Genomic DNA, 23528 nt, shown 5'->3' on the forward strand with positions numbered 1-23528 from the left:
ATTTAAAAATATATACCTCTTACCGTTCGGAAGTCTGTTCCTCACGCTGCTCTACACAACGGCGGCGCTTCTACAGCAGCCTGGGGAACCAGCAGGGTGTAAACCAGCGACCAAATTTCGTTTTCACGTGACGAGCGAGGAGGGGGGGAACCCTCCGATACTCGCGCGAGGTGTGCCGGGAAACGTAGTTCCTTTTTACACTCTCGATCCATGTTGCTTTGACCGCGGAGCTTCCGAATCCCGTCGTGCCTTGCGCTTTCTCGTCGCTCTGGCTCTTCGTAATCATAGAGACGAGACAAAGTCTCAAGGGCTCGTGCGCGCGCCCCCTAGTGTCCGACTTTGGCATTGGCCTCGTTAAGTGAAGGAAAAAGTTACAGATAGGTAGCCGTGTTGGTCTGCCATGGTCAAAACAAAATAAAAAAATTCCTTCCAGTAGCACCTTAAAGACCAACTGAGTTAGTTCTAGGTATGAGCTTTCGTGTGCATGCACACTTCTTCAGATACACTGAAACAGAAGTCACCGGACCTTTCTATATAGTGAGAAGGTGGGGAGATGCCAACTTTGCTGCCACATACACCCGGACAACACCATTACTGGCCCCAACAACATCACACATACCATCTCGGGACTATTTAATTGCTCATCGTCTAACATTGTGTATGCCATAAAATGCCAACAGTGTCCTTCAGCTCTCTATATTGGACAAACAGGCCAGACCTTACGCCAAAGAATAAACGGACATAAATCCGACATCAGGAACCACAAGACAGAAAAACCAGTAGGAGAACACTTCAATCTCCCAGGACATTCTATACAAGATCTCAAAGTAGCTGTTCTATTACAAAGGAATTTCAGAAATAGACTGGAAAGAGAAGCTGCTGAATTGCAACTTATCACCAAACTTAAAACTATGGAGAGACCTGGTTTGAACAAAGACATTGGATTCTTATCTCATTATACATGACAAAGCCATTTTTCACCTTCTCACCCCTTGCTTTTTCCTGTTAGACCTATTGCAGTCGTTAAGAGTCGTCAACAGGCTCATCGCAGCTATCTGCCAATCACCCATTCCCACCACCCTTCTGAGTAATACCCCTCCCCACCTTCTCACTATATAGAAAGGTCCGGTGACTTCTGTTTCAGTGTATCTGAAGAAGTGTGCATGCACACGAAAGCTCATACCTAGAACTAACTCAGTTGGTCTTTAAGGTGCTACTGGAAGGAATTTTTATATTTTGAAGGAAAAAGGAAAGCGCATCGCTTCTGCGCGGAATGAATGGAGCGCGGGCGCCTCTGGTTTCCATTGACCGGGGCGGGTTTGGATGAGCAATTTAACATCGCGGTCGTATGCGTGTTTACTCAGAAGTAAATCCCACTGTGTTCAATGGGCTTACTCCTCGGACAGTGTCCATAGGGAGTGCGCTTTGCCTGGACTAACGTTTGCTGCAATGCGGCTCCTCTTTTTGCTCCGCGCTCAGCATTATCAAGTGATTTCTTATTTTATTTTAAAGGGAACTCTGCATTTCTGTTAAGCTGCTTTTCTTATAAAATGAAACTCAAGGTAGCTTGATAGAGAAAAACATACAAGTATCGCAGCAAAATTAAAACTCAAAACCAAGGCAGCTTACCATCAAAATAGAAATCGTGACCAAATTCAACAAGCAGTAGCAAAACAAAAGCGTTATGTTGACCCAAGGGGCATTTTAAAAACTCACATTAGATGCAGTGTTTACATCTCCTTTTGACGAGAGAGCCAGATGATTTGCAGCCTGTATTGTGTGGGTAGGGAACTGGTCGCCCTGCTGATGTTTCTGGACTACAACTCCCATCACCTCTGATCGTTGGCCATACTCACTGGAGCTGATGGGAGCTGAAATACCCCCCCCCCAACATCTGGTGAGCCACAGGTTCCCTACTCCTGATGTACCCTATTTTGCCTTGCTGGAAACCCCACATGCTTTGGGATCATTTGTCACACCCCTGTGTGAGGCTCATTGGACATGGGTAGCATGTAACATGGCAGCCTGTTCTGTGGTTCCATGTACTGCACTGGGACGCTGGTGAGACCAGTGTGTCATACTGGAGAGATCTTGCTCCCATCTTACCTATTGACATCCAAGGCCAGGCTGCCTAGATCTACGCTTTGGTACAGTGGTGCCCCGCAAGACGAATGCCTTGCAAGACGGAAAACCCGCTAGACGAAAGGGTTTTCCATTTTGGAGGTGCTTCGCAAAACGAATTTCCTATGGGCTTGCTTCGCAAGACGAAAATGTCTTGCGAGTTCCTGCGGGTTCCCCCCCCTTTTCTAAGCCACTTATCTGCTTATCCGCTAAACCGATAAGCCGCTAAAAGCCGCTAATAGCACTAATCCGCTAAGCCGTCAATGGGCTTGCTTCGCAAGACGAAAAAACCACTAGACGAAGAGACTTGCGGAACGGATTAATTTCGTCTTGTGAGGCACCACTATATATTGCAGGAATTAGCAGAATTGGGCTGTACAAAAAATTGAGTTTGGTCAAGCTCCGCAGCAGGTAAATCAACTACATAGGTGGGATTTTGTTTTGCCAAGTACGGAATCTGCTTATACTGTAGTGCAATCAAGGCTTGGGGTGGGACATGCCTGGGCAAATAAAACAGTATTTCTTAGCAAAGCAAGAACCAGTGTCCATCCAGGCAGCACTTGCTGCCTTGACTTCTCCCGCTTGTTCCTCTTGCCAGATGGATATTCAGCGATCCCTGGAACTCTTGCACATGACTGTCTACTCCCAGAGCGTCTCACCATGTGGCAAGTACTTGGCAGCTGGGAACAACTATGGAGAGATTGCCATCTTCAGGTAATCTGGCGCCTCTTAACAAAGACTGTCCTCTATTGGGAGAGGGAGCAATTATCTCTGCATTTTCTCACACCTGTGTGTTTCTTCCTCTCCAGCCTTTCTGCAGCACTGAGTTCAGAGGCTAAGGAGGAGAGCAAGAAGCCAGTGGTGTCCTTTGTAGGTAGGTGAAAAACACAGCCTCTACTGGAATTGTTTTTAAGATGCTTTTATCGTTATGTTGCCTGTTGTTGCTGCCCTGGACTCCTTCGGGAAGGCTAACGGGATATAAACAAATAACAACAACTGCAAGGAGTCCAGGAACTCCCAAGATGCATTGAGCATTCATTCCCATGCCAACCTGTTTGTTTATTACGGTTGGCCGTTTGTGGCAATGCCAGGAGTTCCCATAAAGCAGAACCCCAGGCCCAGTGTCAGCATGCAGCATTGGCTGGGCTCCAGGAGAGCCTGCTGTGGCTAATGCTGGCGTCATTAAATAAATAAATGAATAAATAAATAAATAAATAAATAAAGGGCCTGGCCATGAGATGAGAAGCACTGGGCTGGGTGGCTCTACCTTCCACCCAAAAAAAGCCCCCAGCCATTGGGCCCTTACATAGGGCCTCAACATGTGTCATATTTATTGTGCATTCATGATTATTTGTGCTTATGATGGATGGTTATTCGCAGTCCTGCTTTCAATAATAATAATAATAATAATTTATTATTTATACCCCGCCCATCTGGCTGGGTTTCCCCAGCCACTCTGGGTGGCTTCCAACAGAATATTAAAAAACACAATAAACCATCAAACATTAAAAACTTTCTTAAATAAGGTTGCCTTCAGATTTTTTCTAAAAGTCAGATAGCTGTTTATTTCCTTGACATCTGAAGGGAGGTCATTCCACAGGGCAGGTGCCACTACCAAGAAGGCCCTCTGCCTGGTTCCCTGTAACCTCACTTCTTGCAGGGAGGGAACTGCTAGAAGGCCCTCAGAGCTCAACCTCAGTGTCTGGGCTGAACTATGGAGGTGGAGACGCTCCTTCAGGTATACTGGGCTGAGACCTTTTATACAGTATCATTGGGGGGGGGGGGCATCACAGAAGAACTAATAAAGCAGAATGATGTGTGGATGATCGTATAAATTCACCACCAACACACTATTATTGTGCCAATGATGCATTGCAGGCTACACCTGGAAAAAACCCAACACCTCAGTCTGGAGGGGCCTGTGCATCAGTGCCATTATTCAGTGCCACCGCCTGCCCCTGCCATCCCTCTAAAGTGCCAATCTGGAGACCCTCTCCCCACCTTGGCATGGGTGGCTGGGTGCCTGTGTGATGATTTGCCGTGTTGACATACCTAACACGACTCCTTTAATTTTAAGGGCCCTTCACTGAGGGGAGCAGTGGGCCGAGTGGTCAAAGTGGCCTCTCCTTCTCACAGTCCTGCCGCTGCTGATTGGTAAACGAACCAAAGGAGGGGGCTCTCCCAGGACTGTCCTTGCCCCCAAGGCCCCCTTGAATCTGGCCACGGGCTTGCAAGCCCTCTGCAAATGAGATGGGGGAAAAATGCGTTCCTGGAAAAGTTAAACTCTGGAACTTCAGGGAGGCAAGCTGGGGATTTCCCAGAATGCACTTCACCACTGCCATGCCAAAATCCATCCATTTCAGGTGTTTCTTCTTCCCACAGCTCACGAAGGTCCCGTCTATGCCCTGGTTTCCACAGACCGGCAGCTGCTCAGTGCTGGCAATGGGGAAGTCAAGGCCTGGAACTGGAGTGAGATTGTGAAGAAGGTAAGGGTGGCTGGCTCATTGGTTCCCCTCCCACGTTTCTCCTGACTTCCTTTTGACTGTGTTCCTCTTAACCTTCTTCTGCCTTCTGCCGCAGGGTTGCAAAGAAGCCTGGAGCAGGAGGCCACCTTATGGGTATAACTTTGATTTCCCCCTTTCATCATTGCCATATTTTCTTCCTCTTTATGCATGTACAGATGGCAAAAATTCTCTCTTTGCTTTTCTGCTCAGGAGCAGCTTGGAGGTGCCAGAAATCAACAGCCTTCAACTGAACCTCAAGGTACAGGCGCAGCACAATATGGGGAGGGTTCAGCATGGTTCACTCATCTGCCTCGGCCTCATTCTTGCCGCTTTTCCTCCTTCAGGATAATAGTCTTCTAATGGCTGGGGGAGACTGTTCCATTCACATGATGGATCTGGAATCTGGCGCCTTCACGGTGAGTCCTGCCTCTAGCATCATGGGGCTGATGAAATGCGGGGAGAGAGGAGGTTTATTTAAGGCAGTTCCTTCTCATCTCCTACGGGGGCTTCTCCTCATTAGAGTATCCCCAAATTGTTATTATAAACGGGAAATAAATCCTCTTAATCTGTCAAGTTCTCAATTTCGTCAGTCAGTTTCCAGACTCCAAGGCTTTTTCCCTTGCCTATGGTTACTGAAAACTTAATAAAAATAGCTTTTCGGGATTCTGTGTTGTTCTGCAACAGCAATCGAGTATCATAATATAATTTCTCAGTAATTCTGTAGCATATCTTCAACCTCCAGAATGTGTCCTACCTCCATCCATTGCAAGTCATACTCTGTTTCATCTCTCTCTGTCACAGCATGAATATCAAGGCCACACCGATTATATCCACTGCCTGGCCCTTCGAGACCAGCTCAGAGAGTGCCTGTCAGGGAGTGAGGATGGGACCGTGCGCCTTTGGGGTGAGGATCTGCAGCCCCCTTGCTGCCTGCTGTTTCTCTTCCTTCTGTACCTCCCTCAGACTCTGGCTACCTGCATTTGTTTCTCTGAGAGATCGTCTCCCCATATAATCCCCGCCCCGTGCTTTAAAACCAGTTGGGCAGATCCTGCTGCATGTCCCGTCTCCGAAGGAAGCCAAATCTGAACCCTGTCAGGGTAGGGCCTTCTCAGTGGTGGTGACCCCGCAATCCTGAAACAGGCTCCTTGATTCAAATATGACTCGGGCAACATCCACACCATACATTTAAAGCTCTATGATACCTCTAACAGATACAGTATAAGAAACCCTGTGAACTGTAGTTGGTCAACAGTGCAGGAAACTGTAGCTATGTGAAGTCAGCACTCTGAGCAAACCAGAGTTCGCAGGATTCTCCATCACTGTTAAAAGTGGTATCATCCTGCTTTAAATGTATGCTGTGGATGTAACCCATCTTTGGGTATCAATCTGTGCCTTTTAAACTTCTGTTCTCTGTTATATGGCTAATGGTCATAAGGCTTGTTTTAACTCTTCTTGGATTATATCTTGGATTCCATATTTGTTTGTTCTTAGAAGTTTCTTGAAAAACAGAGTGGATGTCACTTATTTAAAGCTGATTCAGAGAATATCTTCAGAATGTTTTGGGATGAGCCAATGCCACAGGAATCCCACTGCTCCATTTTCTTCCAATCTCTTTAGATGATCAGTTGCTGACACCCCCTTTGGCTTGTATTCTAGGACTGGGATGGTGTATATGCAACATAGGAAGCGGCCTATACTGAGGCCTGTGGTCCATCTAGCAACATGTTGTCTATAGTTAATGGCAGTGGCTCTGTGGAGATGATGAGGATTGAACCTGGGTCTTTCTGAATGCAAACAGATGTTTTGCCACTGAGCTACAGTTGACTAGACAAACTACGGACTTTATTTCTCTCTCTCTCTCTCTCTTCAGATTTACGTACTGGAGGTCAGGTTCAATCAATTGAAGTACATAAATATGAGGTAATGTAATCATCATCATCAACATCTTTATTGTTTGATGCCTTCTTACATCAACAATAAAAGATTAACCAGTTATAATAAAGCAAAATTAAGTATATGAATGGATATTTTCCTGAGGTTTGTCATTCCAAAACATCATAAACAAACTGTTGTTCCATAGATTAGGTTGACTGTTGTTATTTATGCATTCTCCTGTAATATGTCAGTTTAGATAATGGAGCTATTATATTCCATGTTTTATGAAACCACTCGGATAAATACTGTAGTGGTCTAATTGACCACTATACTGATCTTAGCAGCAGTGAGAAAGATTAATAGCCCATTTCCAAATCACCACCCAGGATTAAACCCTTTTAGATAACCTTATGAGGTATTGCAGTTTTATCCTATTTCCCTCTGCCCCAAGGAACACAGTGCCTTCCTAGCCCTCCCCATTCTTCCATTCTCCATCTATCCAGAACATATTTGTAAAATTTAAAATTTAAAAGTAGACATGCAAACTAAGCTGCTGTTATTGTCAGTGTTTGCAACTCCTCAAAACTATAACCCCTAATAAAAACTAGGAACCACACTTGCGATCTCATATTTTATTGAAGAGAAACCTTTGAGGAAATGGAGCCCTTACTCATTTCCGATCACCAGCTTCACCAGCTTCACCACTTAACCCTTGCTTCCTTCGGCCACCTTCCCCTAATGCTCCCCTCAACTCCCTTAGGAATGCAACAGGCCACAGAATGGGAAGTGGATCCGTTGCCTGGCAACCGAGTCCGACTGGATGGTGAGTTCATTGACTCTTGGCTGCAGAAAGACAACAGCTTAAATATCCCAAGTTGTATTGAGCTGGGGTGCAGCAGTCTGGGAGGGAAGAAGGAGATTGTTCACTGAGCCTTGCTGTTCTCGGATGTCGCATGGGACGTCCAGAGACGTTGGCTTGCCCTTTCTTTGGAGCTCCCTGTTCTGCCCATGTTTTCTGAAACTGGCCTTGGAAGCAAGGGGGGCTGCTGACATTTGCAATGGACAAGTGTTTGGTGCACCGGGTAAGCAAAAGGGCTCTTGCAGAGAGCTTTTGTCATCGGCAGGTTGTGGGTTCCCTAAGGCAGCCGTCTTCCACTTTTTCAGATCTGGGATGCCCCTTTAACATGCATTTGAGGGACCCATTTATTAATCTTTCCCTTAGGTTTGCATGGTGGCTGCACCTTAGACCAGTCCCTGACTTGCCGGTGTAAGATCCCTCCCCTCAGATGTCCACCCCTTTTCCTGCTTCTCCTTCCACAGGTGTGTGGTGGAGGCCCAGCGCTCACTCTGTGGCACCTGCGGTCTGTCACACCTACCACAATATTCCCCGTGCCCCAGTGTCAGCAACAAGTCATGTTCTACCAGGACTTGGTGAGTCATTCCCCCTGGGGGTTGGGGGACACATAGCCTCCCATCTCGCTGGCTTCCTCATTCCCTTGATTCCTGCATTTCTTCCCCCTGCTCCTTTGTTGTTATTCCTTCATCCAACCACCTCTTCCCTTTTGCGCCAAATTTTTTATTCTTCATAAAAATGGTTTCATTGCCACCCGCCATAGCTGTCAACTTTCAGATTTGAAAATAAGGGATCAGCATCCTCGAAAATAAGGGACCAGCAGCCTCACCTGTCCCGGGGACTGTCTACGGGATATCTAACAATCCGGGATAGCAGCAGGAAGCAGCGGGAAATGGCACTGGAATAAGGGAATTTCCCACCAAAAAAGGGAAGGTTGACAGCTATGCAACCCGCCCTTTCGCTCAGCACCCTCTTTCCCCACCCTTATGATCTGTCTTCCACAGATTCTCTCGGCTGGCCACAGCCCCACCATTAACCATTTACAGATCAGTGGGGAAGTGAAGGCTCAAATCCCTTGCATCCCACGTTGCATCCACTCTCTTTCCATCAACGAACACTCGCCAGAGCACAAGGTAAGCTGGGCAGCAGGAGGGAGGCAGGAGGGTGTCTGGCCTGCAAAGGGAGGTGGCTGGAATTCTGCTTGGAAGGGGCAGGGCTTCGCTTTGGCAAGTAGGACTGTGGATGTGGGGGAGGGGGCTGAAATAAGAATGTGACAAGCTTCCAAGGAGCAAGGCGGGCTTGGGGAATGAGAGGCGGGTTGTCACTTGGGGTTGGATGTAGTGATTTTGGGCTTCGGTTTGTAGAAACCCAGAGGTGTGGACAGGCAAATGGCGAGTTTGTGGGACCCTCGCCCCTGGTAAATTAAAACAACTATATCCCTATAAAGTAGAAATCTCTCAAGGCAGCCGACAAACCAAATTTAAAACACAGCTATGAGTAAACGGCAAATTATATTGGGAAAAGTATGTAAAAAACAAACCTGAAGCGATATCCGTGGCACAGAAACGAAAACCGCACTGGAGAACCAGACAATAATAAGGGGGTGGGCCATAGGCCCATTGAACCTAAGAGGTTGAACAGTGGTGTTGAAATAGCAACAGAAAGGGAGCCATATGTGCTCCATAAGAGAGGGAGTTCTCCGGTCTGGGTGCCACAACCCAGAAGGCCCTGCCCTGCATACTTGCCAGTTCTGCGTTCCTCGGCCTCCGTCAGAGATCTGACTGGGGGGAGGCAGAGGCATGTGGGAGAAGGTGGTCTTTTACTAGGACTGGAGTGGGGGGTGGGAACCTTTTGCAATCCAGGGGTCCCTTCTAAGCAACATTCGGAGGGTCATATGCAGGGAGGGGCAGGACTAGAGACAAAAAGTTGGGGTGGGGGGGCAAGCAATGTAAACGTTAGCTTAGTACCCTAGGCTAGTTCCTACATGCACTCACACTCCCCTCCAGGCAAACAAGAGGTATTGTCAGAGTTCAAGGACGCATCCCAGCCAGGCAATAAAATAAAATAAATCCCTCAAGGGAGCAGAGCAGGAGCACTGAGGGCCTGGCCTGGGAAGGAGGATGTGTGGCTGGAGAAGGAATGAGGCCCGGGGAGAATCCCAAGGTTCAGAGACCTGGAGGACTGCATGTGGTCCCTGGCCTGAGGTTCCTCAGGCCTGGGCTTGAGTACTTGCTGTTTTCTGCTGGGCAGAACAATGGTTTTGTTTCCGTGGCTGGTGATGGTGGGGAGCAAAGCAAGAGAGAGGGGGTGGGCAAGGTTAGAAGCAGAGCGGGTGGGGCAGTGGGTGGGCCTTCCGCTGCCCCATACCTGATAAACCTCTTCCCTCTCATCTTCCCTTCCTCTTCGCCATCAGGTGCTAACAGCTGCCGGAAGCAGCCACCGCATCGACGTCTTCACCAACTTTGGTTACCGGGCCTTTTCCCTCACCTTCTCTTAAGGCTCGGACGGTTCCGTTTCCATAAACTGGTGCTGTTCAAGGAGTGCCTGGGCAGACAGGCAGCCCCACTCGACAGGCTGCTACATTCAGGGATGAGTGAGCCACAGCTAGCTGGACTGTCAGTTGGGAAAAGGAGGCTCTTCACTAAGAAAAAAGAAACCCCTGGACCTGCTTGGGCATGAACTTCATGGGTTTTAAAGTTGTGGTAAAAAAATGAAAGGAATTGGGAACTGTGTTTATTGTTAACTAGCAACCCCCAATTCCACAGTCAGGATAAACCTTACATCACAGGCAAGATGCTGTTAAATCTATTTCGAGTTAAATGCATTAAAACAATTTTTTTAGACTGAAATATGGATGCCCTCGGAATGTTTGTTGCTATGTCTTTGTCCTATCCTTCATTTGAGGAAGCATACGGAGTTCCCTTCTTGTTCTCTCAAACATCTTGTGTAAGCTAGGTGAATCCGAGAGGCGATGGCTGACACGATGTTCAGCTGTGTGGCAGAACTTGAACTTGGGTCTCTCCAGTCCAGCACTCAAGCCTGGGTGACAGGGATAATTTAAGGGCCCTCCAGTCAGGTGGACTACAACTCCCATCATCCCTGACCATTGGCAGTGCTGGCCTGGAGTGCTGGAAGTTTTAGTCCCAAAGCATATTGAAGGCTATAGGTTCCTCATCCTGGCAAGCCATCACACTGCAGTGACTCATATGGAGCTGGTGGGAGCAGGTGGGCAAAAATGTCAAGGAGCGGTTCAGATGTCCTCCTTGTTTGACACCCTTCTGTGATCTTTCGTCTGACTTTGCCCAAATGCTCTTCAGTTTTTTACCTCTGTGGTCATGAGGTCTGGAATCTGGAATTGTGGGAAAGCTATGGCAGACTGGCCAGCTCCATGCCGCGTGGAACAACGCTTTTCTGGATTTCTAGTCCTTCACACAGGACTCTGCCTTTACGCTTCGGATATTTCCACCTCCTCATACATATGCTCATCCTGCATCCTCTTCAGCTCCTTCAGATCTTCCTGGTGACTTTCTTTAAACTCCCGGAGAGCTGCCATCTTCTCCCCAAACTCTCCGCTGGCACAGTGGTCCTGCCGTTCAGGATCCGGCAGAAGGTATCCCACGGGGTTGGCCAGCATCGCTTCGGCCTCACGGCACAGGACCTCCAAGGCCAAGGGGCCATAGGTGGAGCTGCTGGATTTGTAGCGCCTGCTGAAGAGGTTGACGGACTGCAGGAAGTAGTGCGGGAGGTTTCTCTTGGTGAGGGTGTGGCGTAGGAGCCTCAGGAGGGCTTCCAGGGAGGAGAGGAGAGTCTCCCACTGTTCCTTCTGCGGGTAGATTTCACAGCACCACAGCAAAATGGTCTGGAAGAGGAAGAGAGAAGGGAAATGTTAGGTATTTGTGGCTCTTAGAAGTTCAACAGCACGGGCAGTTCTGGTGTGCTTCAGGAGGTTGGGAAAAAGGAATGTGGAGGCCATCATATTGCTGGCTCCTTGGCTACGTTTTCCTCCATTTTGACTAGAAGCAAATATAAGGGCCTTGTTATCAGGTTCCAAGTGTGTGAAAGAGGCCCCTGAGGGGATGGTAAACACTGGCCTGGTGATAGATAACACTGCTTGCATTTTGGTTATTTTACCTCACCAGTCGGTGCAGCATTTAATTAGGAGGTTCACCTTGAGATGGTAGGAAGTCAAGATTTTGCCGTACTCTGGCGTCCATTTTGTCACATTGACAAACTTAAGCAGTCTCAAAGCTGCCGCCCTCTGCCCGCCATCAGCGTCAACGTCCTCAAGAATCACAGTCTCGGCATGGCTGAAAGAGAGCCTGGGCCCAGAGAGAGATCGGCTCCATTAGAACACAGTGTTTATGGAAAAGCAAACAGTTCCTTATTTGGATGAACTCTTAATAGCCCTCTTAGCTCCTGTTGTTACTGCAGGAGGCAAAAATGAGATGGTATTAAAAAGAAAGGTTTATATTAAAAATAAAGGTTTGATATTTCAGTGGAAGCTTAACATATCTTGCCTTAATATAAAAGGTCTTTTTTGGGGGGAGGGAACCCCTTTTATTAAACTTCAGAAATAAAAATTGAGCCAAATGGTCAACTTTTGACTACTGAAAAAGTTGCCTGTTTCTGAATGCATGCCAAGCGCTGCTTTCCCACCAGAGGGTAACCCGTTGCTCCTTCTCGGCTGCTAAGTTTGTTTACTTTTTTTTACCTCCAAAATCCTCCCTTGGCTATCAGCTCTGGTCCAACTTCCTGAACGACGGCTGCTTTCCGGAGAAAGCTTTTCTTTTCGTTGGCCAGGTCCCCATCCCACCAGTCGGAAAGGTGGGCCAGGTCTTCTCTCAGCCACTGGTTGGAGAGCTTGAAGGCTCCCTGGATGGCAGGAACCAGATTCACTGGGACAGTTTCCGTCCCTTCAAGGAAAACCAATTGGATGGCAGGAGTCTCCAAATTCAGGGCCTCCAGTGTGATGTTCTCTGCATGGGGCACAGACAAAGCATGATTTCCCCCAGGAATCAAGGGGAAGGAACAATAAAGTTATTACATTTTTCATTTCTTCAGTGCCTTTCTTGAGGGGTTGTGGGAATACCTGCAGCAGTGTGCAGCCTATAAATCTTAATGGTAAACCAGTCATGGCATTACCACAGTAATAGAAACACAAGCAAACATAAATAATAGCAAGGCAGTCCTGTTACTCTCCCAAGAATCTAAAAGGCTAGGTGATCAGAAATATTTTTATTTAAGTATAAAGTCTGTCCCTTATACAGAAGGATAGGTGGCAGATCTGTGATGTGGTTACCTGCCTCCCCTCCAGAAGAGGTCATATTCTGTCCACAGAGCTCTTCCAATGCAATTTTAAAATATATTCATATCTGACCGATTAATTATTGAAGGAATGTGTTGGCAAGGACAGAACTCACTCTGATGTTTTTACATTTGAGGGAATGCAATAAACATACGTCTCAAAAAATAGACTCACGTCTCATCCAGTTGTCTATCTTGGGTACGCGGGAGCGGAAGAGTTTTTGCCGGAAAACAGGATCTAATTGTCAAGGGGGAAATTCAAGGAATGCTGCTAAGTTCAATTATATATTTGGAAATAAGCAACTGTAGGCCAAATCCAGCCCCCCTTGCAAACGGCTTCTCCCAATGGGAAAATAATTTCTACATCTTTTTGGACTTACCATTTTGCCGGGGATGGGTGCACTCTGGGAAGGCAGGAAAGAAAAGTTTGAGAAAATGAGTTAATAGAGAATTGCGAATGGCCTGACATTCAGGCTCCCAAACCCCTACTCCACTGTTTCCTAAAAAGGATTGTTCTGCTTTTAATAACATGACAAGTGGAAATTCATTATAACAGGTGCAGCTTTTCTCAGCATGGTGATATGATATTAAGCCTGTTGAATTTCCTTCTGTTGCATAAATAGAGGGTACCTGTTCAGAACAAACGCGGCAACCTGAATTTCTTTAGGATGGCTGCCAGGTCTCCTTAGAGGAAAAGCACCTGTAAGTCCAGGTATCTGAGGAATCGGATTGTGAGGTTTACAGAATAGCATGCTATAACGGGGGGAGGGTGTGTGTGTGACTAACTCCCAAGTTTGGGAGTTCAATTTGCCCCTCTCTCAAGCAACCCTCAGACCAAAGGAAATGTTAGCACACCACCTGCGCTGACATGGCTGTACCTGGGTCCAAAGCGATTTCTATATGTCGGTGAAAGTCCTCCAAGATTTGGGCAGGGTCCAGGTGGTGGTGGCTGAGGCTCTCCTAGATGAAGAGAAAACAAAGCGGATCACTGGATTTTGCATCCTCTTGAGTTGGAGAAAGGAAACCCCAGATCCACCAGGAGGATGAGGTGTGGATTCAGCGGGTCTTAGCTGAGCTGGGACTACACCAGTGTAAAACCCACACGCCCTGGCTGTGCTCACACCAGCATAAAGAGCAACCTCAGACTATACCAGGCTAACTTAAGCTGGCATCATTTAAGACAGTGGAAATTTTACCAGCTTCCCATAGCTCGGATTGTTCTGCCCGTCTCTAGGTGGCTTCACAGTATAAAAGGCACAATACAAATAAATCAAGTTGAACAAATCAGAAAACGTGACTTAAAATGTGCGCTGAACATTCAGGTCTCAGAAGTTCCACCAAGTTAATGATACCTGCATGATAGTAGTTCTAGTTTATTTTAATATTTAGGAGGATTCTACTTAATTGTTTTGTACCACTTGAAAATGCTTATTTTTAGTTCTCTCTTTTTTTGTATTTGTGTGTGATACTTTTATAATGTCCTAAACTGCTTTAAAGACTTTTTTGAAGTATTAAGTGGTATATAAACTACTACTTCATCATCATCAAAGTAACCATGGTGATGATGCCACTCTGTCGAAATCTACCTTGCACTCATCTAAGAAATCCAGGTCTTCCTCGTCGTCCTCGTCCGCCAGGCGCTCCGCTTGCCGGTGGCAGTGAACTTCCACGTACATCTCCCCGAAAGCCTCGAGGTCCACAAGGACTCTGGTGCCCCAGCGAAACACGGGCAGCCCTTCCTCGCGGAAAATGTAGGTGGGCAGCTTCTTTTCATAGCTGCCAGGCTCCTTGGCGATGCCCCCACTTGCGAGCGCCAGCTTGGGGTTATACCTCGCGGGGATGAGGAAGTCGAAACCGTTGGAACTCCCTTCCACTTGAAGGTGCAGCCCTTCCCTGTGGCTGCCGACCGGGATGGGGTCGTTGGGGTAGAGCCCGGTGCTGGATTCATAGGCCCATTTTACCATCTTCTCCACCATGCTTTTTACTACAAAGAAATTCTTCCCGACCCTCCAGCCTTTGTCCCCGGACAGGAAGACCCTGCCGGCGTAGAACTGCTGCAGGATCGCCTCTCGCTGGCCGGAAGGATCCCCCTCCCCGCTCATTGCCATGGTGGATCCCTCTGAAATCCTCCTCCTGCTGCCTGCCTCTCCTCCCCTCTCAGCTTTCACTTTCCCTTCCTGCCGAGGTCTGTTCATTCACAGAGACTTTTGCTCCTGGCTGTGTCAGAGACGGGAAGGGGGTGGGACGCAAAAACCAGCTTTTAAACTTTCCTGCAAAGCGAAAGTGAACAGAGATCTCCCCTCCTCCTCCTCTTCCCCTGATAAACATTTTATGCAGATATTATTAGCCGAGCCGAGCCATAAACTGTGCTTGGCGCTCCCACTCATTTTCCTTCCTGGGAGGGGAAATGTCAAGCGGGAAGAGTTAGAAGCCACACCAAAATTTCCTGGCTGGAAGCCATTTTCTAACATAGGAACCAGGCATCATGCCAGTGCATCATGCCATTTTGCTGCCTGAGGTGACAGATTAGTTGATTCTTTCCCCTCTTCCCTCTCTCTCCCTGGCCCATTCCAGACTGGCAATGGGACAGCATGCCTGAAGGCAGCAGGCTCAGCTTAGGGGGCAGAGAGGGCAGGTTGTGTGGCACACAACGGCTCCATCATCATTCTGCCCCCCCATCACCCACTGAAGGCCTTCTGGTGGTTCCCTCATGGCAAGATGTGAAGTCGCAGGGAACCAGGCAGAGGGCCTTCTCGGTAGTTGCTCCTGCCCTGTGGGACGCCCTCCCAGCTGATGTCAAAGATCTGGAAGTGGGGGGCAGGGGGTGTTCCTGCTGCAGGCATGGAATACTGCACCCCCTCACAAAATGGGAGGAGAAACCCACCCGTGGCCGCCTGGCAAGTGAGACACCTTTTTTTTGCCCCTTGCCCTCATCCCACCTGGGCTCTGGTCTGCCATGTCAATCATGTTCAGTTACCCCCCCCCCCGATGAGCATGGAGATGCTCCTTCAGGTATACAGGGTGGAGGCTGTTTAGGGCTTCAAAGTTCAACACCAACACTTGAGATTGTGCTTGGAAACGTACGGGGAGCCAATGGAGATCTTTCAGGACCGGTGTAATACGAAATACGAACCATCCTAGCAAATCCAGACTTTAAGTAAAACCGTTAAAACAAAGGACACGTTCTACAAGTGTTGGCAATGTTTTATTGTGTACGTAGCTGATAAGGAACATGACTGGCAACCGCTATCAATGCATGGACACAATGGGATGAGATGAAAAACAGGGACCGTTATTTACCACAATATGCTCCATAATGGATAGGATACTAATGTTGAACAATATAGTCCTGTTATAAGAAGGGAGAAATACTATATGTATTGTGGTGCCTCCCTTTCCTTCTTCCTTTTTGGTTGATGTGTTCTACACATTTATATAGATAGATAGATATAGCATGAACCTCCCTGCCACTTCACTTCCAATTCTCTTGACTTCCAGCTTTACCTTCTCCCATAATCCCTCGGCTGCTTTTATTGATACCCAAGGAGACGTTGAAGGCAGATGGATCAGAGTTCTGTCCTATGGGCTGTTATTCTTGGTGTGTGGAGAGCCAGTGGATTGGTCCCACCCTCCAATTCCTTCTTCTTTGTCCCAGTGGAAGCCGACAGCGCTGACCAAAGGCCCTGAGCGGCCGCTGATGTAGCGCAAGATGGTGTTTGGGAACAAAGGCTCAGCGTCGAAGGCGACCCCCAAACCGGAGCCAGCCCCATAGTCAAAGACACGGCCGAGGTTGGTGCGGAAGGCAATATACTCCACAAAGCTTCCGAAGCGGCCCAAGACTTGCACGATGCCTTCTCCAGGAAACAGTGGCATCACAGATTGGCTCCCCGAGGGGTTCCCTTCAATCCTGGACCACAGGCCGCCATAGCGAACCTGGATGCTGCAATGACAAGGGATGGATTATGGTTAGTGAAGGCCGACACCTTCTGAGGGACAGTGTTTAACAGCTGCATTTCAGATAGAAACCAACGGACAACCACTTTTAATTACCACCCAGGTTTCGCCACCATATCAGGCAATTTGTACATCATCAGTTCTCAGTCAGCAGAGAAATCGCACAGAAATTTCTGGGCCCAGTTCCACTAGTTGAGAGCCAGGGGCTTGCATAGGTTTGTGTGTGGCACTTTGCAAATCCTGACAACCAGGTGAATGGGTCACCTGATGTCACTGTGATCTGATGCCAGGTGACTGACAGCTCAGTGGCCCCCCCCCCGCAAGGAGGTGGGGGAGATAAGTGTCCCGCCCACTGGCCGGATGCAGTACCCCCAGGGCTTCAGGGAGCTATGAGAATCCTGATAATCATCTGATCTTCCAGGTGAGTTGAAACAGGTCTCCTGAAATCATTGTGATATCAAGCAATTGACAAGTCGGCAGCCCCAACCTCCCTGTAAAACTTGGCTGGATCAAATTCCCCATTCCTGCTGTTTGTGGCTTGGGTCCTCTGCCCAACCCAAATCTAGCAGCAAGAACTACTCCTCTTCCCGTAAAGCCTTTGCCCTATCACCACCAACAACCCAAAGAACTGAGCCTGGGTCAGATATAAATATTTGCCAAAAGCTGTTGTATATCCTGTGGGTTTATCCATATGTGGGTTTATCCACCCTTATCCAGCCAGCCAGCCAGCCAGCCAGCCATTAATTAATTATTTAATTGCTTGCTTGCTTGCTTGCTGTATACAGTGGTACCTCGGGTTAAGAACTTAATTCATTCTGGAGGTCCGTTCTTAACCTGAAACTGTTCTAAACCTGAGGTACCACTTTAGCTAATGGGGCCTACTGCTGCTGCCGCGAAATTTCTGTTCTCATCCTGAAGCAAATTTCTTAACCTGAGGGTTAGTGGTTAAGTGGAGTCTGTAACCTGAAGCGTCTGTAACCTGAGGTACGACTGTATACAGATGAGCCCTGATCCTACCCATGCTATTTACTCAGAAATGTGCGCCACTGTTTTCAGTGACATTGTGGCTCCCCAGTCACTGAAGATCCCCTCTGCTAACCTGAATCTGCCACACACTGGTAGCACCCCAAAAGACATACAAACCTCAGTATATACTTGTTGTTCGCTTGTATCCTCAGAGCTGTTATGGGGCCATCCAGCTGATTCCTGGACTGGTCAAAATGTTCCCCACTGCTGCCGCCATATTCTCCGGAGTAAGACGAGGAACTTGCCTGGGCTGGATCCACAAAGGGGGATGAGCAACAGGTTCACGAATTAAAAGGCAGGTTGATTTAATCCATTATCGACCCTTTTCTCTAAACTCAAAAGTCCCAGAAGCTACAACCTTTAACTTCATCCCCTGGATAAATTTGCTTGCCGTTTTCTGAATCTTTTCCAACCTAGCGGCACAGGCTGTTGCTTCTTTTAAGCTGTGTGCATGCTATCCCTTGGAAGCCCATTCTTTGCCTCAAAGAATTCTGGGTCCTGTAGTTTGTTAAGGGTTGCTTGGAATTGCATTGCTGTGAGGGATAAACTACAAGGCCCAGAATTCTTTGAGGGAAAGAATGGGCTTCAAATGAGATTTAAAGGGATACGCACAGCCTTAGTCCAGCCTTGCAGCCAACACACACACACACACACACACACACTCTCTCTCTCTCTCTCTCTCTCTCTCTCTCTCTCTCTCTCTCTCTATCTCTCTGCTCCTCCTCCTCGCGAATTATCACAACATTTCTTTTAATTCTTCAGATGCAAAATGCAGTAACAGCTAGCCCCTTTTGTGACCTTACCTGGACTACCAGATACAACATCACGGAGGAGGAGGCTCAGAAGAATGAATACCGGCATCTTGGAAGCTGAAAAGGGGAAGGTCTGGAGGTTTAAAAGAGACAAGGTTACACCTCACATGGGCTTATCAATTTTTAACCAGATAGCAAAATGACTCAGCTGTCGCCTCTTCTCGTGGCAATGGTAGCCTGTGAGAATCTGTGGCAGGGAATATAGAATTTATGCAAGTCAAATCCAGATTTTTTATTTTAGGCGAGGGGACGAGGCGGAGGCCATTGAAGGAGGGAATCATTCGCTCCAAGAATAGTATTGAAAATAGCAGAAAAAAATCCTCCAAGGTGGTTTTTTTTTTTTTAATGCTCTCAAGCCACGCTATTCTTTTAGAATCAAATTCTCTGCTTTCGGATGACTAAGCTCTGAATACAGCCTTGGGTGTATCTAACTTCTATTTTAGATGCAAATGTCAGAAGAGTTTTCAAAGAAGAAAAAAAAAATCTGAAGCTAAAGAATAAAACACCATGTTAACGACAATGTATTAAAACACACTTTTTTAAAAAAGCACCTAGGTTCTTTAGGCTGCAATCCTTACCTGGGAGCAAGTCCTACTGATGTTAATGGGGCTTACTTCTGAGTAGAGCTGTATTGGCTTTCCGCTGTTACTGCTGTTTTTTAAACACTCTTGCTTCCTCCCCCTTGCTTCCATAGCCATTAAAAAAGAGATATTTATTTATCCCATATTTTTCCCCTTGAAAAATATTGAGAGATGCTGCATTATGTATAGCTTCAGCCTTGCAATTTGTCGCTTTGGTGAGCCTACTTACAGCAATGCTCGTTTCTCCAGCAAAACTACCTTGTTCAGGCAAGCGTAAGTGGGGTGAACCCCTCCTTGTGCCTCTGCTACATTGATGCCAACAAGGCATTACAAGTTCTTGAAACCTGCCACTCCTGCAGAAAATACAACCTTCTCTTTGAGAAAAGTGGTTCCTATTGGTTTGGCACCAGGTTATCTTACTCGGGGAGTTTCGTTTTACCTGCTTATAGGCACCTGGGCTACCAAACAGTTCCTCTATTGTGATCTAATATTTCCTCCTACCTGTTCAATGTTCAGAGAGCAAAGCTGGATTCCAGAAATCAGAACAGAAATGTAACCAAAGGCTTCAACATTCTTTTAGAAAACTGCTGCAACAAATAAAGATATGGACATCTCCTTGCTGCCTAGGGTTAAAAATAAAATCTATTGCCGTGACATATTAGAAAATAAAGAGTCTTAAGATTTCCATGCATGCAGCTTAAATAGCAATAAAGGCAACATAAATAACGGCACTCATCTCTGAACTTTGGAAACAGAAGGAATAATTTGCAATGAAATTTGCGAAATCTAAGGTTACCAATTTATCAAGAAAAACAAAGTGGTCTGGCCTGTTCGTGTGCTTTTAACAGCAGTTTGGGGCAGCACAAAACCAGCCGCTGGAAGTTTTTCAGGGCATGCAAAAATGCACTTAAGCCCTTCTTAACTACTGAACAGGTCCTTTTCCAGAGAGTCAGAGGATGAGGATTTGAAAACTGGCACCAACATCTGGCATCTCTCCTCCAAATCTATAAAGACAAAACAAGCACAGTCTTCATCCGTGAAATGTCTCTGGGTCTGGTTCAGAGGCGTAGGAAGATCAGGTGGTACCTGGTGCGGAAAATTTCTTGTCACCCCCGCCCCACATTGATTTTTTATTATTATTATTTTGCCTGCAAAAATGGTATTAGTTATTTCATATTTTCTTACAAAAGAATGTGGATTCTGGGCCTCTGGTAACAAGTAGGCGACTATGGAGAGATACTTAAATCTACAGGATAGATTGCGTTCCTGCCTTTCTACTACCTTAGCAACTCCTCTGCAAATATGGCAATATTTGGTCCTTTAAAAAAAATTATTATTCAGTTTTTAACAATATATAACAATACATAACAGCATAGCTCTGAGTAAGCAGTGTCAAGAGTCGGAGTCCCTGCCTGAGAGTTGGCTTGAATTTGCATCTCTACATATAAACTGACACACGTACATTTACATCAACATTTACAGCCAGAGCCTTTCTACTACTTTAGCAACTCCTCCGCAAATATGGCAATATTTGGTCCTTTAAAAAAATAAAAATAGTATTCAGTTTTTAATAATATATAACAACGCATAACACTTATACATTCTTATCTAGATAATACAGAAACAATTAAACATTTCTGATTGCGATACAGTGGTACCTCGGGTTACATACGCTTCCGGTTACAGACTCCGCTAACCCAGAAATAGTGCTTCAGGTTAAGAACTTTGCTTCAGGTTGAGAACAGAAATTGTGCTCCGGTGGCATGGCGGCAGCAGGAGGCCCCATTAGCTAAAGTGGTGCTTCAGGTTAAGAACAGTTTCAGGTTAAGTATAGACCTCCGGAATGAATTAAGTACTGAACCCGAGGTACCACTGTATTATAATACTATAGAAATTTAAGTATCAACAAGAAAAGAAAACCTAAAGGGGGGGAATAGTGGGGGAATGGGGAAGGGGATGTGTTTTTTGAAAGCCTTACAACATTTCTTAGATACATCAATTAACAATATTTGAGTGGCAGTTTTCCAGTTATAAAAACTTAGCGATTCCAATGAGTGTGGATCAGGGATAATTATTAATAGATTAAAGGTCTCCCTGATCTGCCCATCAGGGAGGCGTCATGCCGCACCCAGGTTTGCAGTGTGAGAAGCTGAAGCAGGACCTTAGCCTCTCTTCAGGCAGGTGGAATTTGCAGTCTAGTAACCATCCCTCCCTAGGGACGCGGGTGGCGCTGTGGGTAAAAGCCTCAGCGCCTAGGGCTTGCCGATCGAAAGGTCGGTGGTTCGAATCCCCGCGGCGGGGTGCGCTCCCGTTGCTCGGTCCCAGCGCCTGCCAACCTAGCAGTTCGAAAGCACCCCTGGGTGCAAGTAGATAAATAGGGACCGCTTACTGGCGGGAAGGTAAACGGCGTTTCCGTGTGCTGTGCTGGCTCGCCAGATGCAGCTTTGTCACGCTGGCCACGTGACCCGGAAGTGTCTGCAGACAGCGCTGGCCCCCGGCCTATAGAGTGAGATGAGCGCACAACCCTAGAGTCTGTCAAGACTGGCCCGTACGGGCAGGGGTACCTTTACCTTTACCTTAACCATCCCTCCCTAGAAGACAGTATAGACAGCATTAAACCCAACACAGATCTCGTGACACTTTTCTGCAGAGGCACAGAAATGCCACAAGGTGGCAGCAGACACTGCAGAGCTGCCATATAACCTGGGTGGCAGAGCCTGTGTCTATATTACCGGTAGTTATATTAGCTACTTTGTAGAAATAATATCTGAATAGCAGCAGCCTTTTAAGAATTTGAAACGACCTTATGGTGACTTTACTACCACCACAACCCCCAAGCTGATTTACATCACCTGGGTTGATTTACAGATAAGTCATCTTCTGCTGTAGAAATGATCACAGTTCCCTCCAGACTGGAACGTTAACAGGTAATATTTGGCAATATTTTCATCCTGCCATTCCTTTAAGAAACTCAAGGTGCTTTTATCCTCACAAGGAGCCTGCGAGGTGCGGCAGCCTGAGGCTGTGGAAACACACCATAAAGTTAAAGCACAAAGAATCCTGGGAACTGTAGTTTGCGAAGGGTGCTGGGAACTGTTGCTCACTACATTTCCCACTACATTTCACCTTACCAACAAAGGTCCGTATAGTTAAAGCCATGGTTTCCCCAGTAGTGATGTATGGAAGTGAAAGCTGGACCATAAAGAAGGCTGATCGCGGAAGAATGAATGGATGCTTTTGAATTATGGTGCTGGGGGAGACTCTTGAGAGTCCCATGGACTGCAAGAAGATCAAACCTATCCATTCTTAAGGAAATCAGCCCTGAGTGCTCACTGGAAGGACAGATCGTGAAGCTGAGGCTCCAATACTTTGGCCACCTCATGAGAAGAGAAGACTCCCTGGAAAAGACCCTGATGTTGGGAAAGATTGAGGGCACAAGGAGAAGGGGAAGACAGAGGACGAGATGGTTGGACAGTGTTCTCGAAGCTACAAACATGAGTCTGACCAAACTGCGGGAGGCAGTGGAAGACAGGAGTGCCTGGCGTGCTCTGGTCCATGGGGTCACGAAGAGTCGGACACGACTAAACGACTAAACAACAACAACAACATTTCCCAGAATTCTTTGGGAAGAGGTGGAGGAAATGTGCCTTAAATTGGCTTTAAATGTATGAGTCCGCTAGGCCCCAGCGACAGAGGAGGTGGACCACCAGCGGATGCTTTGCCCAGGGACTCCTCAAATCTAGAGCTGGTCCGGGAACAAGAATCTGAACCTGGGTCCAACATGTGGTGTAATCTGGGCTGCACCATGTGGGTTGTCAACATGAGCTGCTTTCCCCCAGGAGAATCATTCCCAGGGGTTGTGAAGGAAATAATTTCACCGGTTGAATTTCTGCCTCTTATGCACCAATACCGGCATCTCGCCAGAAGGAAATGTGACTTGGTCTGTAGCTGTTGTCTGTAAGAAAAAAAAAATGCCAACCTCATGAACACTATTTATATGCATTTCCTCATTTTAAACCACACAGAGAAGCATGTTTCGTGACGTCGCTGGAGGACAGGGAGAGGGGAATCACAGAGTGTTTTGGCTTTGAACGAAGGTCCCCTGGGAAATCATAGAGTCTGCGCCATAGAGAGGGAGTTATGAAACAAAATCTGGTCAGTAGGCTGGATCCTGACCTCTCCCATCCCCTGCAGGTGGTTTTGACCAGTGTGTGGTATAGGGATTCCCAAACCTAGCTTCATCCAGGCGGTCTGTGGCATGTTTGCAAAAATGCAATTACTACAAAAATTGCTACAGTAAGCAGAAAACAATAAGTGCTCTGCCGTGACACTTAGCAATTTTTAAATGTTCTGTGTGGGGCAAAAGTTTGGGAATCAGTGAAAGAAAATGAGCACGACTGCAGCAGTTAAGGCTGCCAACTGACCTCTGGCTTTGACTTTAGATTTGCTTTTCAACACAGGAAAAAGCAGATCAAGCTTTTTTTGTAGCAGTCACCTG

At 47.0% G+C, this 23528-nt stretch overlaps 4 protein-coding genes across 7 annotated transcripts in view; 1 reads left to right on the forward strand and 3 right to left on the reverse strand.

Moving 5' to 3' along the window:
• HCFC1R1 (host cell factor C1 regulator 1) overlaps positions 1–365 on the reverse strand; it is a 4721-nt gene extending 4356 nt beyond the window's left edge. Inside the window, exon 1 of the mRNA XM_081836437.1 lies at positions 24–365. The gene's annotated coding sequence lies outside the window, so the exon portion shown is untranslated. The remainder of the gene's footprint in view (positions 1–23) is intronic.
• Positions 1–10192, forward strand: part of THOC6 (THO complex subunit 6) — a 10440-nt gene extending 248 nt beyond the window's left edge. Inside the window, exons 1-13 of one of the 2 annotated variants that reach the window (XM_081836421.1) lie at positions 1238–1366; positions 2720–2835; positions 2931–2995; positions 4504–4607; positions 4702–4739; positions 4836–4884; positions 4970–5041; positions 5427–5529; positions 6496–6545; positions 7261–7323; positions 7821–7931; positions 8358–8486; positions 9767–10192. In XM_081836421.1, coding sequence (XP_081692547.1) covers positions 1349–1366; positions 2720–2835; positions 2931–2995; positions 4504–4607; positions 4702–4739; positions 4836–4884; positions 4970–5041; positions 5427–5529; positions 6496–6545; positions 7261–7323; positions 7821–7931; positions 8358–8486; positions 9767–9850 — 1002 coding nt within the window. In that variant the 5' untranslated portion in view covers positions 1238–1348 and the 3' untranslated portion in view covers positions 9851–10192. Of the gene's footprint in view, positions 1–1237; positions 1367–2719; positions 2836–2930; positions 2996–4503; positions 4608–4701; positions 4740–4835; positions 4885–4969; positions 5042–5426; positions 5530–6495; positions 6546–7260; positions 7324–7820; positions 7932–8357; positions 8487–9766 lie in introns of those variants that run through there. The other variant, XM_081836420.1, reaches the window with a different exon arrangement.
• On the reverse strand, positions 10070–14941 carry LOC309327263 (uncharacterized protein). Its single transcript, XM_081836414.1, has 7 exons — positions 14244–14941; positions 13536–13617; positions 13038–13061; positions 12833–12895; positions 12065–12329; positions 11522–11672; positions 10070–11212 (listed from the first exon to the last, which is right to left on the reverse strand). The coding sequence occupies exons 1-7, from the start codon at positions 14850–14852 to the stop codon at positions 10799–10801; spliced, it is 1608 nt and encodes a 535-aa protein (XP_081692540.1). The 5' UTR covers positions 14853–14941; the 3' UTR covers positions 10070–10798.
• A 905-nt stretch (positions 14942–15846) lies between these two features.
• Positions 15847–20138, reverse strand: LOC309326334 (zymogen granule membrane protein 16-like). 3 transcript variants are annotated; one of them, XM_081834929.1, is made up of 4 exons: positions 19532–20138; positions 18441–18522; positions 17755–17887; positions 15847–16597 (listed from the first exon to the last, which is right to left on the reverse strand). In XM_081834929.1, exons 2-4 carry the CDS (start codon positions 18496–18498, stop codon positions 16237–16239), a joined length of 552 nt encoding a protein of 183 aa, XP_081691055.1. In that variant the 5' UTR covers positions 18499–18522; positions 19532–20138; the 3' UTR covers positions 15847–16236. The 3 variants fall into 3 exon arrangements, with proteins under 3 accessions (XP_081691055.1, XP_081691054.1, XP_081691056.1); XM_081834928.1 differs by lacking the exon at positions 19532–20138 and adding an exon at positions 19289–19525; XM_081834930.1 differs by lacking the exon at positions 19532–20138 and adding an exon at positions 19260–19525 and having other exon boundaries at positions 18441–18506.
• Between the last annotated feature and the right edge of the window lie 3390 nt (positions 20139–23528).

This window comes from Podarcis erhardii, assembly GCF_964252035.2.
Source record: "Podarcis erhardii genome assembly, chromosome: 13".
NCBI lineage: Eukaryota > Metazoa > Chordata > Lepidosauria > Squamata > Lacertidae > Podarcis > Podarcis erhardii.